The sequence below is a fragment of the Anguilla rostrata genome, chromosome 1 (genome assembly GCF_018555375.3).
Source record: "Anguilla rostrata isolate EN2019 chromosome 1, ASM1855537v3, whole genome shotgun sequence".
NCBI classification, from domain to species: domain Eukaryota; kingdom Metazoa; phylum Chordata; class Actinopteri; order Anguilliformes; family Anguillidae; genus Anguilla; species Anguilla rostrata.
In genome coordinates this window covers 19,854,373-19,869,164 of record NC_057933.1, presented here as the reverse complement: position 1 = coordinate 19,869,164, position 14,792 = coordinate 19,854,373, and the positions used below count along the sequence as shown (strand labels likewise).

Sequence of the window (14,792 nt, the reverse complement as noted above, 5' to 3'; positions counted from 1 at the left end):
ACTGGAAATATTGGACGATACAATTTGATCATATCTTAATATTGGGAGATATGTCCCCCCAATGTGTATTATGATTATGACTTTGTCCAAATATCATTGAACCTCTATGGGAGGTTTTGGAGAGCAGAGAGTGAAGTAGATTTCCTTCTCCATCTCTGAAAATGGTGGCTTTTTTTTTTTTTTTTTGAATGGTCTAATTTCTAGGAACTTACCATTTTGAACTTGTTGGCACCATTCCACCGAACACCAGAAGGGTTCAAGCTGTTCTGAAGGTGAAGAGTGGATCTTCTCCTCATTAGTTACCTGGTGTACATTATTACACACACATTTTTGAGGTAGCTTAAAATAGCAAAATATCTTTAGTATTTCAGGTGACATCCAGTCAATATAACTCATGGTCACAAAATAACACTACTAAGACCTTGAGAAACCTTGGATAACCCTTTGCAGACAAAAATCTAAATTCTATGAAACATTAAGCGTGGAATTTATCACAGCGAAACGTAATAACGTGGGAGTACGGTCCTCGGTCTCCGTCAGTGTCCTGGGTAAAGCCTACCCAGTATGCACTTCGATGTCTTACACTTTAACTTATCGTAAGTGTTGGTAAAGTAGACATTAGGGGTAATCGGTTTGCCGACTGAAAATCAAGCGCTATAGCAAAATTTCAAAGCCGTTAATTTTGAAATAGTCTTTGATGACGTAGGCTACATTATGGAGTATGACACGGATTTGACAAAGTATATACGGGTAAGGGAATTCAGTGATTTTGTTATTTCCAGATAGCCCAAGGCAAGAAAGAATAGTTAATCATTAAGCAACTGTTAGGTCTGAGAGTGAAACAGATTTGCAGTTTGCATTTTGGATCTAACTTATCATTCCTACCAAGCTACATTGGACTTCGTATTAAGCGTGCTTTCCTCCTATTAACCTCTAAAAGTATTTAAATGCTTGATCATGCTGCTTGATCATGTTTGACAGCTAGCTAGCTAGAACTGGTAATGTTAGAATAAGTAAACTATTAATATCAAAACTGTGACTTCTAATCTAAATATATTTAAATTATTTCAGGGTGCGATTAAAAGAAAACTGCAGGAACTTGGTCCTTGTGTTGGTACGTTGGTAACGACGTTGCCGAGAGAATAAATGTTTTATGCTGTGCAGTAACTGAAATGATAGCCTACATCAAATTTGTCATGTGGCTGCACTGTTGCTTCCTGTTTAGAAGAAGAGCTTACTGATTACATCATGGTTCTGGTGGCCAACAAGAAGAATTCCCACCAGATGGCAGAAGACCTTTCCCTGTTCCTTGGCCGCAACTCTGTCAAATTCACTCTTTGGTATTCAGACATAAAATTAAATGAATGTCATTCATTCAGCTGATGTGTGGATTTAAACAAGTTAAACTGAAGCAACATTTTCTTGTAATCTGGTTTCATCTGTATGATTGCCTTGCAGGCTACATGGAGTCTTAGAAAAACTTGATTCAATGGCTATTGGTAAGTAGTTTGGTGAAACAGTTTTTGTTTGATTGAGAAAATGAAGGGATGAAGGAAGGAACTGTCTGGGAGCATTAGAGGGGGAAGTTTCCAGGTGAGTAAATTCACAGTGAGGTCAGACACTTTCGTAACCAGCTCCGGAGAGGAGAGCACCAGATACAAAAATCAGTGTCCTTGACCTAGCTGCAATCATCTCAGCTTTGACCTTGGTTATAATTTTATGTCCCAAATCACCTAATTGGTTATCCGTACGTCTTGAAATATGGTTGGCCGGGATAGTTTTTAGATCCTATGGTACCGAACAGACATGTACAACAAACTGTTTATTAATGTAAATTAATTATTATGTGTATTCACAGATTAAGATACATGCAGTGTCTTAATTCCATTGGCATGCCAGTTGCATAGTTGTCTCTTGAGTTGTGCCTCCCTTTTCCCAGTGCTAGGATAGGGAGTTGTTTGTGCAGAAAGAATGTGGAAGAGGGAGGGGCTGGAGTTGTAATGCTGTTGAACCACAATAATACAACTCAACATATACAATTAAAAAAATTATGGTTATATGTAGTGCAGGGATGGCCATGCAGGGTTAAGGTAATTATTTTAGCTGTTTTTGTCCAGTACGCATTCCCCGGGTGTGATAACGGAAGGAAGGAAGGTGGGGGAGAGTCCTCCCATGCTCTAACTCAGTCTGATGTCCAGAAGCTAGCTCCAAGGGCACACAGCATGCTGGTTTTTATCAGGAGATAATGATGTGCTCATGTGGAGTATTGACTAAACAACAGAAGTATTTGTGTGTTCATATAGAAAAAATACAAAAACAGTACAATATTTTGTTCATAGCTCTTTTTTCTTAAGCCAATGATAACCAAATGTTTTTAGAAATGCGCTTAAACAGCAAATCATCACTTAGGCTTTAATATCATGCCTGCTCATGCTTCAAAGCAGCAATGCTTAATTTTAGCGTGAAATTATATTTTAACTTTGTCTCCTACTAATTGGCGCACTGGTGTCTGCAGAGCCAGGTTTGTTGAGGCCCCATTACCTCCAGGCAATGTCCAGTGTTTCCATTGGCCAGGCTGACGGGGGAGGGGAAGAGCTGCAGGCCTCCACCCTATCCAGCATGCACTCACACAGTATGGATGCCCCGCTCTCCATCAGCAACACTTTTACGCATTACAGGTAGTGTACTTTGTGTCATTTTACAATATAGTGCATCAGTATTATCCAGGTTCATTTGTGTAAAGAAAAGTCCTGCTTCTGCCTCTGGGTTGTTGGATCTTCACCTAATACACTTGAATTAGATTATATGTGCAGTTTAAGAAGAAAGATTTATGAAAGACAGTGCCAACAGTGTGGTGAGAGACTGATTCAATTAACATGGGAGAGAGACTGTAATAGGGGTGGCAAGCACTAGTTTCCACCGCAAATTGCAAGGCACTTCTCTCAAAGATGCATGAAAATGGGTCCTGCTTGGACTGTTTCACCAGCAACGTGAGTCTGGGATATCAGACATGTACTATAGAATACAAATCTATACTGTATGGTTATTATGACAGTAATAAACAGTCATGGTAATTAAAAACCAGTGTGTCTCTAAGTGCCATAAAAGTGGTAGAAATGTCGAAATGTTTCGAATGGTCCTGTTTCAGGAATTGCTTCACAGAGAAGAGCGTGCTGCATGTGTCACGTACTGTTCAGCCACCGATTGGGCGTCTGTACAGCGATGCCGGGTTTCGTGTTGAGCCAGAGCTGGGCAAGGCCCCTGAAGCTGCTTTTACCAGCAGACCTGGCCTGGAAATGGGAGTCACAGTCCCCTGTGGTTTGGGCTGGCCCTCACAGGGCACTGGGCACCAGCTGAGCCCCTCCCAGGTTCCGGACGGTACGCATGGCCACAGGTCCTCTGAACCGCCCCGGGGCATAGATCAACCGCAGTACGTCTACAGGAGGCCGGAGGATAGCTGCCCTGCAGGGGACCCAGTCACTAGAGCAAGCAAGGACAGGGATAACAGAGAGGTGAGCACCATGCAGTGTAGAACCACTTCTGTCCTGGGCTGTGTTTTTATGCAAGTACATAAGGGTAGGGGAGCAAGCCTTTTTTATGGTTCTCTGTTGCTCTAGGCCTAGGGAAAAAGTGTTGTTTCCCCCCCCCATCCCATCCCCAGGGCTGCATGACTGATTTTATGCCCTGTTCACTGTACAAAAGATCATTCAAATGTCTTTGTTTACTTGTCATTTACCTTTACATTTCACATACTGTGCATTTCTTTGTGACTCCAGGAAGTGATGTCCTGGAGGTGGGAGCACCAAATGGTGAGCTCCATAGAGCATCCGAGGAGCGACACAGGTGAGGGAGTAACACCACCACAAGAAGAGAGAAGAAGAATTACAGGATGATTGCTGCTTTACAGTCACTTTCCCACTTAATCGTTTAGTTGGACTGATAGATATGTTACAAGTGCGCAGAAGACAGATGTTGGATGTATTTTGTGTGCGACTCTTATCTATGTCCTGAGGGATTGTTTATCTGTCCTATGGCCTTGACTGCTGGTATCTATTAGTTTGGAATGGTTCAAGAGCACGCCCCCCCCCCCACCCCCGACTCTTGCCTGGGGGCTTGTGCTGGCCTCTACAGAGCCTCTGTCCATCAATGACACAAATGTGCCAGTGGTCCTCCAGTAGAGTCACTCAACTCCTTGGCCAGACGCAGCTATGAAAACATGTAAAAGTAATGCACTGTGCTTCTGATGTCACCATGATGTCACCATTTCTCTGTGCTTTCGTTTTAGGTCAGAGCAGATCTTCAGCATTCCACCGTCTGCTAGGCAGGTGGGATGAGAGGGAGTCTCAGAGTAGCGTCAGTCCCAAGTTCATTGTGACGCTAGATGGAGCACCCACTCCTTTGAAGAAACTGGAGGATGATGGGAAGGAAGATGAGAGTGAGTTGTACTACTCTGATGGGGAGTCATACTGGTCACACTTTTCAGACTGTTTACATATTCCGTCAAAGGTGTTTGTAGTAGGAGTGCTATGAGGTTTTCTGTGTATAATGCCTTCAGAAAGTATTCAGACTCCTTCACTTTTTCTACATTTTGTTACATTACAGCCTTATTACAAAAATGGATTAAATTCATTTTTATTCTCATCAATCTACGCACAATACCCCATAACGACAAAGTGAAAACAGGTTTTTAGAATTTCTTTTTATTTTTTGCAAATTTATTCACCACGATGTCACCATTTCTCTGTGCTTTCGTTTTAGGTCAGAGCAGATCTTCAGCTTTCCACCCTCTGCTAGGCCGGCCCAAGGAGGAAGCGAAGGAGGAGCTAGGTGAGAATGGGGTGGAGTGCATCCATGGGATCAGGCCTGGTGCACTTCTGACCTGCAGATCTACAATGACCTGTCAGTCTCAGTGTTATTATTTAATTTTCTGAAAACCAAATTTAGATTTGGTCAAATCTGGAGTAATGTTAAAAGGTATCTGTATGCCAGTCATATGTAACCTTGTCATGCCATGTTCACTGCTGTATTTGCCTTGTGGTCTGTATCATATTTTGACATGCAGTCCTTGATTATTGAAACCGTCAGTGTCTGAGGTGGGAGGACCCAGCGACGCCCACTGCTTCATGCAAAGGAAGCCACTGGTAGGAGGCTCAATCAGAAGAAAATTAGCCACTACGGTGGGGGAGGAAGCCCTGGTCTCCACCCCACACGTGGCCCAGGGCAGGTACACTTTGGCCGCCATTTTGTACGCATCAACTTGAACCGTGAAGCTTTTACACACCTCTCACATTCTTAAAATGATATCTTCACTGAAGATCTGATGTGAAATTGTGTTATTTCTTCAAATTTTACTTAAAATCAGTTGAGCTTCATCTCACTTATTTTCACCAGTTCCCAGAATGCACTGCAAAGTCAAGCCTGAGTCTGGGGCAATTGAAATTGACACCAATTGAATGTAACAAGTTACTTACTGTGTAAGTAATGTAACTTCATTTTATGTGTGCAGTATATAACTGTATGACTTGGACTTCTGCCTTTCCCATCTTGGCAGGTGGGATGAGTCTCAGAGTGGCGTCAGTCCCAAGTTCATTGTGACGCTAGATGGAGCACCCAATCCTTTGAAGAAACTGGAGGATGATGGGAAGGAAGATGAGAGTGAGTTGTACTACTCTGATGGTGAGTCATACTGGTCACACTTTTCAGACTGTTTACATATTCCGTCAAAGGTGTTTGTAGTAGGAGTGCTATGAGGTTTTCTGCGTATAATGAGATTGGAGGCAGAAAAACAACTGGAGAGAGCTTTTATGTCATGCCGACCAAAGTTCAGATTAAATGAGCTATCAGTTGGATAGCTCTCTCTGAATGCCAGCAGCGATGACCGGGGTAGATAAATCTCCTGGGCCGTCTTCTGTTCCAGCTCTGTCTGCTATGAAAAAAAACAACCTTCAGAGCCCTCCCTTGCAGAGTGTCCTTGACATTTTTATGTTCTCTCACTGCTATGGTCAACAGTGGCTACAGAGTGTGTTGTATACACAAAATATCTGTTTTTTTGTGCAGGCATTTTATTTTATAAGGCTTTCAGTGCCTGAACCCATGTTTTTATGCAGGTGCTGTAAAAAAGTATTTTCATCCTTCCTAATAATAAGTCACACTGAATGGTTTCAGATCTTTCAACAAAATGTAATATTAACACAAAAGGAAATGGAGTAAACACAAAACACATTTTATAAAATATTTAATTTACTGCATGAAAAAGTTGCCAAACTCCAATGTCACCCATGTGAAAAAGTATTTCAAAGTATGTTTTTGAGAATATATAGGCTGATATTCAACACAATGGAGGAATTTCCCCACAAAAAAATCTTGTGTTGTAGATAAATAACAAACGACAGAGTCAGGAGCTTCTTTTGATATTTTAATAAAACAACCGGTAGGGAGGCAGAAGTACAGTCTTCAAAAATATTAGGTCCAATATATGAGTTTATATAGTTTTCAGAGACTGAAAGCTGTTGGTCCAGCCTGTGAGATTCATTCAATCGCCCTATGGAAAAGTTCCATTTTTAGCCAATCATAGGTTAGGGAGTCCATTCCGAGTCTGACCATGGGGGCCAGCTGAACAGAAATAGAGCTTCTTTAATCCCTTAAGGCACTTGATTACTGCAACTGGTGTCTATACCCTCTTACTTACATTCCAACTGATACATTATATGGGGTGAAACAGCATACAATTATATACATTGGCTATTATGCGTAAACATATTGAATCTTACCATCAGAGTGAAGTAGCAACCACAAACACAAACACGCTGTGCCATGGTCAAAGGAAATTCCAGAAGAGATGAGAAAAAAGTGGGTTCGAAACATATCAGTCTGGAAAGGGTTACAAAGCCATTTCTAAGGCTCCGGGACACCACCAAAGCACAGTGAGAGCCATTATCTCCAAATAGAGAACACTTAGAACAGTGGTGATTCTACCCAGGAGTGGCCTGCCTGACAAAGGGGCTCAGCGACAACTCATCCAGGAATTCACAAAATATCCCAGAACATCCAAAGAACTGCTGACTTCTCTAACCTCAGCTAAGGTCAGTGTTCATGTCTCCACAATAAGACTTTTTTTTTTTTTTTTGCAAGTGCTGGTCTCACATTTGCAAAAAAGCACCTGGATGATCCCCAAGCCTTTTTGGATAATGTTCTATGGACAGATGCGTCAAAAACTGAATTGGTTGGGAAAACACGGGTCCCATTATGTCTGCCATAAAGTAAATACAGAAGTTCACAGTAAGAACATCATACTAACAGTCAAATGTGGGGGTAGTGTAATGGTGTGGGGATGCTTTGCCTCCTCATGATTTGGACAATTGGCCATTGCCGAAGGAATTCTGCTGTGTACCAGAAAATTCTTAAGCAGAATGACTGTTCATCTGTCCATGAGCTGAAGCTGAACCATAACTGGGTTATGCAGCAAGACAATGATTTAAAATACAAAAGCCATAGTCCATATCTGAATGGCTGAAAAGAAAATTCAAGTTTTGGAGTGTCCTAGTCAAAGCCCTGACTTGAACCCAATAGAGATGGTGTGGCAGGACCTGAAATGAGCAGTTCATGCTAGAAAACCTAACAATTTGTCTGAATTAAAGCAGTTCTGCAAAGAAAAGCGGACTAAAATGTATCCACAGCAATGTGAAAGACTGATGAAATTATAGGAAGCGTATGGTTGCAGCTTTTGCTGCTAAAGGTGGTGCAGCCCTTTGTTACGTTTAAGGGGGCAATTTGTTTTTCTCATGGATGATATGGTGGATTGGTAACTTTTCATTAAATGAAATAATTTAATAAATGTGTTTTCTGTCATATTTTGTCTAAAGATCTGAAACCATTCAGTGTTACAAATATGCACTAATAGAGGAAATCAAGGAGGGGGCAAATACTTTTTCATGGCACTGTAGTTACTGTGATTCCCCCGCCTCCCCAAGACACACACACACACACACACGTACACGTACACATTTCCCAGCTTTTATAGAAATGTTTTTTGTCACACGGAAGTCCTGAAAATGTGCAGGTTGATTTAATGGTCGTTCAAAATGCATTCAAAAGTAAAGGGAGATAGAGAAAGCCACTATTTGCATAACTATGTGTACCTACTGCGTCTTTTCTCTGTAGAGGAGAACGGATCGATGGGAGCCAAACGTCAGAAGGTTCCAGAGCGCTGCAGGTTCTGGCCTGTGTGCGAGAGCGGGGACAAGTGCCTGTACCACCACCCCATAACTCATTGCAAGTGAGTGTGCACCAGGAGCCCTGCTGCATGTAACATACCACACTTACAGCAGTGAGTCATGCGTACATACTAAATCATGCAATGTCAACATTAAATACAGCAGTGCCTTCTTATCTTTTAAAATTTAGAACCTTCCCTCACTGCAGTTTTGGGGACAAGTGCCTCTTCATTCACCCCGACTGTAAGTACAATGCTCAGTGTATGAGGGCGGATTGCCCCTACACACACAGCAGTAAGAGAAGTCTCCCCCCTTTATCCAGGCCGGGTAGGTCATTTTCACGCATTTTTAAAAGTATTTGGTTGATTGATTTTTGAACAAGCTTGTTTCTGTTGCACGCTGTTTCATAACATTATCGCCCAAATTATTTTTCAGAAGCAAAGTTGCCTCCTGATTTGTGTCACTTCTTCCCAGAGTGTGAGAAGATGGACTGCCAGTTTTATCACCCAAAAGTAAGAAGCGTTTTGATTTGTGTGCCGCAAAACCATAAAGATAGTTCATGGTTGAGGACTTAATATTGAGAAAAGGCTGTAAAGAGTGCCTTGTATGATGGCAACAAGCAGTGTTTTTGGCAGGTGCGGTGGATTATTTTATAACTGAGCGCTGTCTTCAGTTTTTACAAAGCTTATTGTGGAATTAAAAATCTCAATTAGTGTATCTCCCTAGCCTTGCCGATTTAGGACCAGATGTAAACGGGCGGACTGTTACTTTTACCATCCGCCTGTGCCGTCAGGACACGCCCAAGCAGGGCAGATTCCTAAGCAGGTATGTGCTCAGTAAATCCCCAGTGAAGTGTACTAGCACAAATGGTGCACGAGTCACTTGATTTGTACTGTATGACTGTAGCGCGTTCATCGTTTTCTCATATAAATGCACTGCAGTGTATACCATACTGTACTCACTCCTTTCTTACGTACAGGTGTCCTAAGATTTGCGTACCAGTTTTTGCATTGACATAAGCTATTTATGTGTGAGGATGCTTTGTATGTGCTTGCTAATTACAGCTTTCTTTCTCCCTTTTAGTTAAATGGCTGAACTGCGCAAAAATAATGTGGTTACATTTTTTTTTCTTTTGGACTGGAATAAATATTTATTTTATAAATGTTTTTTAACGCTTTTTTTGATTTTTCCCTACCTGTTTGGAATGCCCAGTCATGTTCAGGCTGCACGATTGGGCGTTCCAAATGTGCCTTTCTTTAAAGCACATGCTGTCAGCCGCCAATTCTTGTCACACCACATTTCCCAAGTCAGGCTCGCACAGACATCAAATCAGAGGAAGACACTGCATCTGCAGCTCAACAGAAATAATTGTGAGAACCAGACTGACCAGCAGGGGTTGCTTATGCTCGACAAGGCTGTCATCCTGGCTGACTGAAACCCTCCCATCCCTGGGCTACAGACAGCTGTGCACCGCCCTACGGGCTGGCACCTGTACAGTCCATATTTAATACCAGAGCATGGGTCCCCATCCATGCAGTGACTACAGCAATGTCTAAACTCAATGAGCCACCCACCAGCACCTCTTTTATAGACATTTGCATATTCATATCCGTAATACAAATTGTATGAAGTGTTTTATATTTTGAGTAAATCAGCTTTATGGACTGTAATGAAGAATAAAGACTAAAAATCTAAGTTTCCTCTTTTTTTTATTAAAGACTGATTTAGGAAACATTTCACAAAAATATACAAAAGAATGTCTTTACAAATGATATTTACATCTCAGGAAAATTAAAATATGCACTGAACACATTTTAACTTATATACAAAATTGCAAAATAAAGAACGTTTGCACTTTTTCAAGTTACTTTTCACTGTTCCTCGATAAAACATTCCTGCTGAATAATATTGGATCTGTTCATGAAAAAATGAAACTTGTTTTAAAAAATAGCTAAATACAATACTTGTGTATAATAAAATTCAACCATTTTAAGCCAGGTTTGAAATAATGGAGTGGGAAACAAATGCCTTTAATGGTATTCTATTATATAAAAGCTCAAATTGAGATGATGCTTTTTTCATGTTTTGAATAGATTAGGGTTGTGAGCCCGAGGTTATGTTGGAGGAGTACTTGTAGCCAATCGGAACATGATGTCTTCAATGATTTGACTATACCCTTTACTCCTGTAGAGGTATAAAACTGTCTGGCTAAGTTTCTAAATCACTAGGGGAAAAAAACAGATGCTGTACAATTTATTCTGAATAGTCTTTTTACGGCATACTGGACAATTTTACAAACTATGAACTATAAAGATTATTAACCAAAGCATGGGTCACATGTCCCTGTTCTCTCCAGAATTTCAAAAGAACAGCTCACTGAGTGGATATTAAGTTTCATATGGGCAGATATTTCAAAGTAGGAAGTATTATTTGACAACAAAACAATATCAGTGTTTTCCTACTTTAATTCAAGCCTGATTTAAAATGGGTGAACTTCAGTTTCAAAAACATGGTTTAGCAGCACACTTACAGTAGTGATTCAAGGGTGGGGGGGGGGGGACAACAGTGCATTGAAAATGTCAAACTTTCTTCCTTTTTAAATTTTTTTTTTTACATTTGAGGATTTTGGTTGGTAAGGGATTGTCTTTCAGTAAGCCATGCACATGTATGCAGAACACACTCGCGAACATACTAGCATACATACGTCATGAAGGGTTACCGCACAAGCCAAAAATGCTACATTTCAGTTCACATATTTTCAGGTTCAGATACATCAAGGGGTTTTAGGTTCAACCAGTAAATAGCACAGTTACATGAACAAACCATTGGGGTTACCACAGTGACCGGGTCAGGTGTACAGTGCATAGTATGCTTTGGCATGCTAACATCCAAAATAGAACTCGGATGTACATTCAGGAAGAAGGCCACAGGAGTTTAAGAAATAAAAAAAAAAGCCTCAAGACACTCCTGAACAAAAATAACAGGTTAACTTAAAAAAACATCGAAACAAAAATCACGCAACCACACACACGAAAGGTCAAGTTTAAGGCTAATCATGTTTGCTACGTTGTTTTAAAAGATGGCATGTCCATAGTTCATACTGAATCTGACCAACAAGCACCATTGTGCCCCTAAAATATTGAAACCAAAAAAAGGATGCACACACGCACACCAAATACAAGATAAACCACAAAACTTAAACATGATATATAAATAAAAACTTGAGGGGGTTGATGATAGTGACTCTGAGGTCTTGCGTCAGATTTTGTTAGTTTTTTCAAGCGAACTGCAGTCCACGAGACTGCGGTGTCGATTGTCCAGAAAGAGCACTGCAATGGACAGTACATTCGCAGAAATGACGCTCGTGTGCACATGCCCAGTCTTGCGCAATAAATGTAAGTCACTGTTGTGGGTGCTAGCTGCCAGGTTTGACATCCCTTTGACATGCAGTTGTCCAGCTGTGGGTTTCTGCTCCTCGGCCATGCTGGAACGCCCCGTGCAGCCCCCTCTGCATTCGGCACGTCCCTCAGTGAGGCGCATGGATGCACCTCCAGACAAACAGGCTGTGGGAGACACTGGAGTAAGCTGCTGATAAGCACTGGCATTGCAATAATGCAAAACAAAGACACTGAGCACAAGCTTCTTATTCTTTCATACACAGTGTTCCAGCATTGTTAAAGAGGTCTGAACAAGCAGTCCTATGAGTCGCAAAGAGATATGGTGTCCAGAGACACATACACAAGTCTTAGGCTTGTGGTGCCAGTGTTATGTCACAACACATGCACTTGCAGTTTTGGGTATACAGGGAGGATCTTTTGAATGTCACCTTATGCCAGTTGCCTTTGCTAATACGTTTATTTTATTATAAATAATACTCTTTATTGTTATATAACACTAACAGTACAGCTTGAACTGAAATTAACTGATTACCTTCGATCGTCACCACCGGCGCTGACCACATAGCGGTCCCCACTTGTAAAGCGAATGTTTGTCAAGTGGGCAGAATGACCCAGAAAGCGCTTGTGTTTAGCCTGCGGGAACATGAAAGCTCATTTGCAACTGGCCGCCCCAGCTAGACCATAGAAAGCTACCCAATGAAAGCTGTATGGACGGAGGAGAATGGATAGGATTACTTTCTACGGATGGGATGTGGTGGCTGTTGTTAAAGTTGTGTGTGCATGCCAGACGTTAAGAGTTCACTCAAAGTACAGTCACGGATATGGCAATGGAGAAAACCCAAACGGCTTCAACAGAACTCAACAATTTAAACAGACATTGTCATAATATATCAGTGAAATAAATACCTTGATAATACTCATGAGTAAATGAGCAGCTAACTGAGTAAATGAATAACTAACTTTACAATGAAAGACCAGGCACAAAAATAAAACAACTACAGTGGTACAAGCAAAGTATCAAAGGTTGACATTAGCAGGAACTAATGACTAAAAAGCTCATTAACTCATGCAGGAACTCATGACTAAAAACCTTCAAGTAAAAACACATATATATAATTACCCTTAGCATGTATAAATTATATAATTAACTTCGGATAAGTCAGTTAAAGTAACTATTCAAGTATAAAAATCACGAAATATTACAAAGCTTACAGAAACACTTGGCATTATAACTATTGACTTTGATAAATGCATTTTTACAGTTAATCTTTGCAGTACGGTATTGCGCACGAATCACACAGAAACACAACCAGCGTATCATAAACACAGATTATACTTACAAACTTTTCTGGACATGGAAAGTCAAACAGCTTTACCATTCCAAAGTCATCGCCTGTGACGATGTTGAGGCCAGAGTGGGACACACAGGCACAGGTTACGTCTGCTTTGTCAGTGTTGCGGGACCAGATCCCCACCACCTCATCACCTAGGACACTGGACGAAGCACAGGAGTTCAGCTCATAAACAGTTAACAAACATACCCATGCCTGTTTTTGTCAGCTGCGATAGGCAAGGGAATATGTGGTGTAACAAGACTTCTATACGTATAGAAATGGCATTAAATTTACTTTTTTAAAGTGAAACGATTAAGACATTTAAGTCAATACTCCAAGGAAAGCCTGAATAAAGTCTAGCCCAAATAAGTGTTAGAAATTTTGAAATATTAAAATTGGGTGTTTGAAAAAGGTGAAAATTTCATGTCAATATTCTTGGCAAACCAAATTATTCAGCGTGTGGGTGGCCCTGGGATCTGCACTCGTTATTTACCTAGTCCATGTGGCCCAGGTGATCCTGTCAATGACTGCCTGTTCAGTGACCTGTTTTCCTGAAGGCACCTCGTATACCAGCCGTTTGTATGCACCAGTGGACAGCTGTTTGAAGGAATGCATTTTATAAACCATGCTATTCACAGAAGCCATACATTGATTATTACTGGAATACTGGACTGGATTATGTTGGCTTGTCCTCATGCGTATATTGCAAAAACATTTTCTGAAGTAGAAAGACATTGAATTTTCTGAACGTGTACAAACATAGTGTAACAATTCTGTTATCCTCCTATCTGAGGGTTGGTGACCAACAGCACACCTCACCTTCAGTAGACATACCTATACTTTGTCTGCAAGCTACTATGAAAATATACATTTACTTTATTGTCCACACTAGCTGGAAATGAGTTTTTTGGCTTCACATTACAACTTGCATACATTAAAAACATAAACAATCACCAATATATTGTCTCCATTGTGGGTTAGCTGAGCCTTTAAGTTAAATGAAGGCACAATGTGCATTCCATTAGTGTGCGCTCACACACAAACCTGGACAAAGCAGCTGTCCGCAGAGAAGTCCATCTGCATGACGAAGCTGGGGATGTCCCTGCAGCAGTTGATGCGGTTAAGCGCTGGACCCAGCGTCAGGTCATAGAAGTCTACGGCATTCTCACTGGAGCCCACCGCCAGGTAGCGAGAGTCTGGGCTAAACCTGGGGGGGGAGGGGGGGGCAAAGTCTGGGTCACCTCACCTGCAGAACATGTCGTATTTGGAATATTATTATTGTTGTTGCCTAAGGACTGGACCACTCCGAATGTACAACCTGATATCCTGGATTGCGGATCGGCGATCCCTCTTCTTGCCCCAGATCTTAAGCGAGGTGACCAGCAGGATGATGAACTCCCCGTTCTTCATGCCGATTGCCACCATGTCCCCCTCGGGGCTGTAGCTGACCGTGCGTGCCGGGTGGCCCAGGTTCACCTTGTTGAGCATCTTCTGTTTCCCCCAAACCAAAAGCAGAAAGGAGAGTTTCACTGAACGCACAGCATAGGGTTTGACATGAAAGTACATCTTTGGCATAACCTTTTGTTAAACAAGAGCGGTGCTATATGTAAAATGTAGAGCAGACCACATAAATTCGAGAAATGTGTGAGTGACTGTAATAGTTCAGATAATTTTAACCTAATCTGATAATGAATCAAAGAGTTGGGAAGCTCTATTCTTTTCTGAAAGTCATTTTTTTCAACATTTTATTCTCAATTCTGTATCGCAAATTGTACAATGATCTGGCATTACTGGCATCTACCCCATACAGCACTGAAGCTGGCCCTCCAGTCAGTGACTGTGTTCCA

General features: G+C 41.3%; 2 protein-coding genes across 8 annotated transcripts in view; one reads left to right on the top strand and one right to left on the bottom strand.

The window, feature by feature from the left end:
• The first annotated feature begins 530 nt into the window (after positions 1–530).
• Positions 531–9,908, top strand: LOC135251204 (zinc finger CCCH domain-containing protein 14-like). 7 transcript variants are annotated; one of them, XM_064328443.1, is made up of 16 exons: positions 531–750; positions 1,072–1,114; positions 1,226–1,340; positions 1,459–1,499; positions 2,516–2,678; positions 3,149–3,512; positions 3,777–3,843; positions 4,322–4,435; positions 4,759–4,827; positions 5,086–5,224; positions 5,552–5,676; positions 8,161–8,275; positions 8,404–8,540; positions 8,649–8,725; positions 8,940–9,038; positions 9,426–9,908. In XM_064328443.1, exons 1-16 carry the CDS (start codon positions 715–717, stop codon positions 9,471–9,473), a joined length of 1,752 nt encoding a protein of 583 aa, XP_064184513.1. In that variant the 5' UTR covers positions 531–714; the 3' UTR covers positions 9,474–9,908. The 7 variants fall into 7 exon arrangements, with proteins under 7 accessions (XP_064184513.1, XP_064184485.1, XP_064184531.1 ...); XM_064328415.1 differs by having other exon boundaries at positions 4,286–4,435; positions 5,552–5,655; XM_064328406.1 differs by having other exon boundaries at positions 532–750; positions 4,286–4,435.
• A 595-nt stretch (positions 9,909–10,503) lies between these two features.
• Positions 10,504–14,792, bottom strand: part of eml5 (EMAP like 5) — a 68,465-nt gene continuing 64,176 nt past the window's right edge. The window contains exons 39-44 of the mRNA XM_064328474.1: positions 14,264–14,436; positions 13,990–14,152; positions 13,439–13,542; positions 12,952–13,105; positions 12,144–12,244; positions 10,504–11,776 (exon numbers count right to left, since the gene is read on the bottom strand). Of these exons, the coding sequence (XP_064184544.1) occupies positions 11,740–11,776; positions 12,144–12,244; positions 12,952–13,105; positions 13,439–13,542; positions 13,990–14,152; positions 14,264–14,436 (732 nt within the window). The 3' untranslated portion in view covers positions 10,504–11,739. The remainder of the gene's footprint in view (positions 11,777–12,143; positions 12,245–12,951; positions 13,106–13,438; positions 13,543–13,989; positions 14,153–14,263; positions 14,437–14,792) is intronic.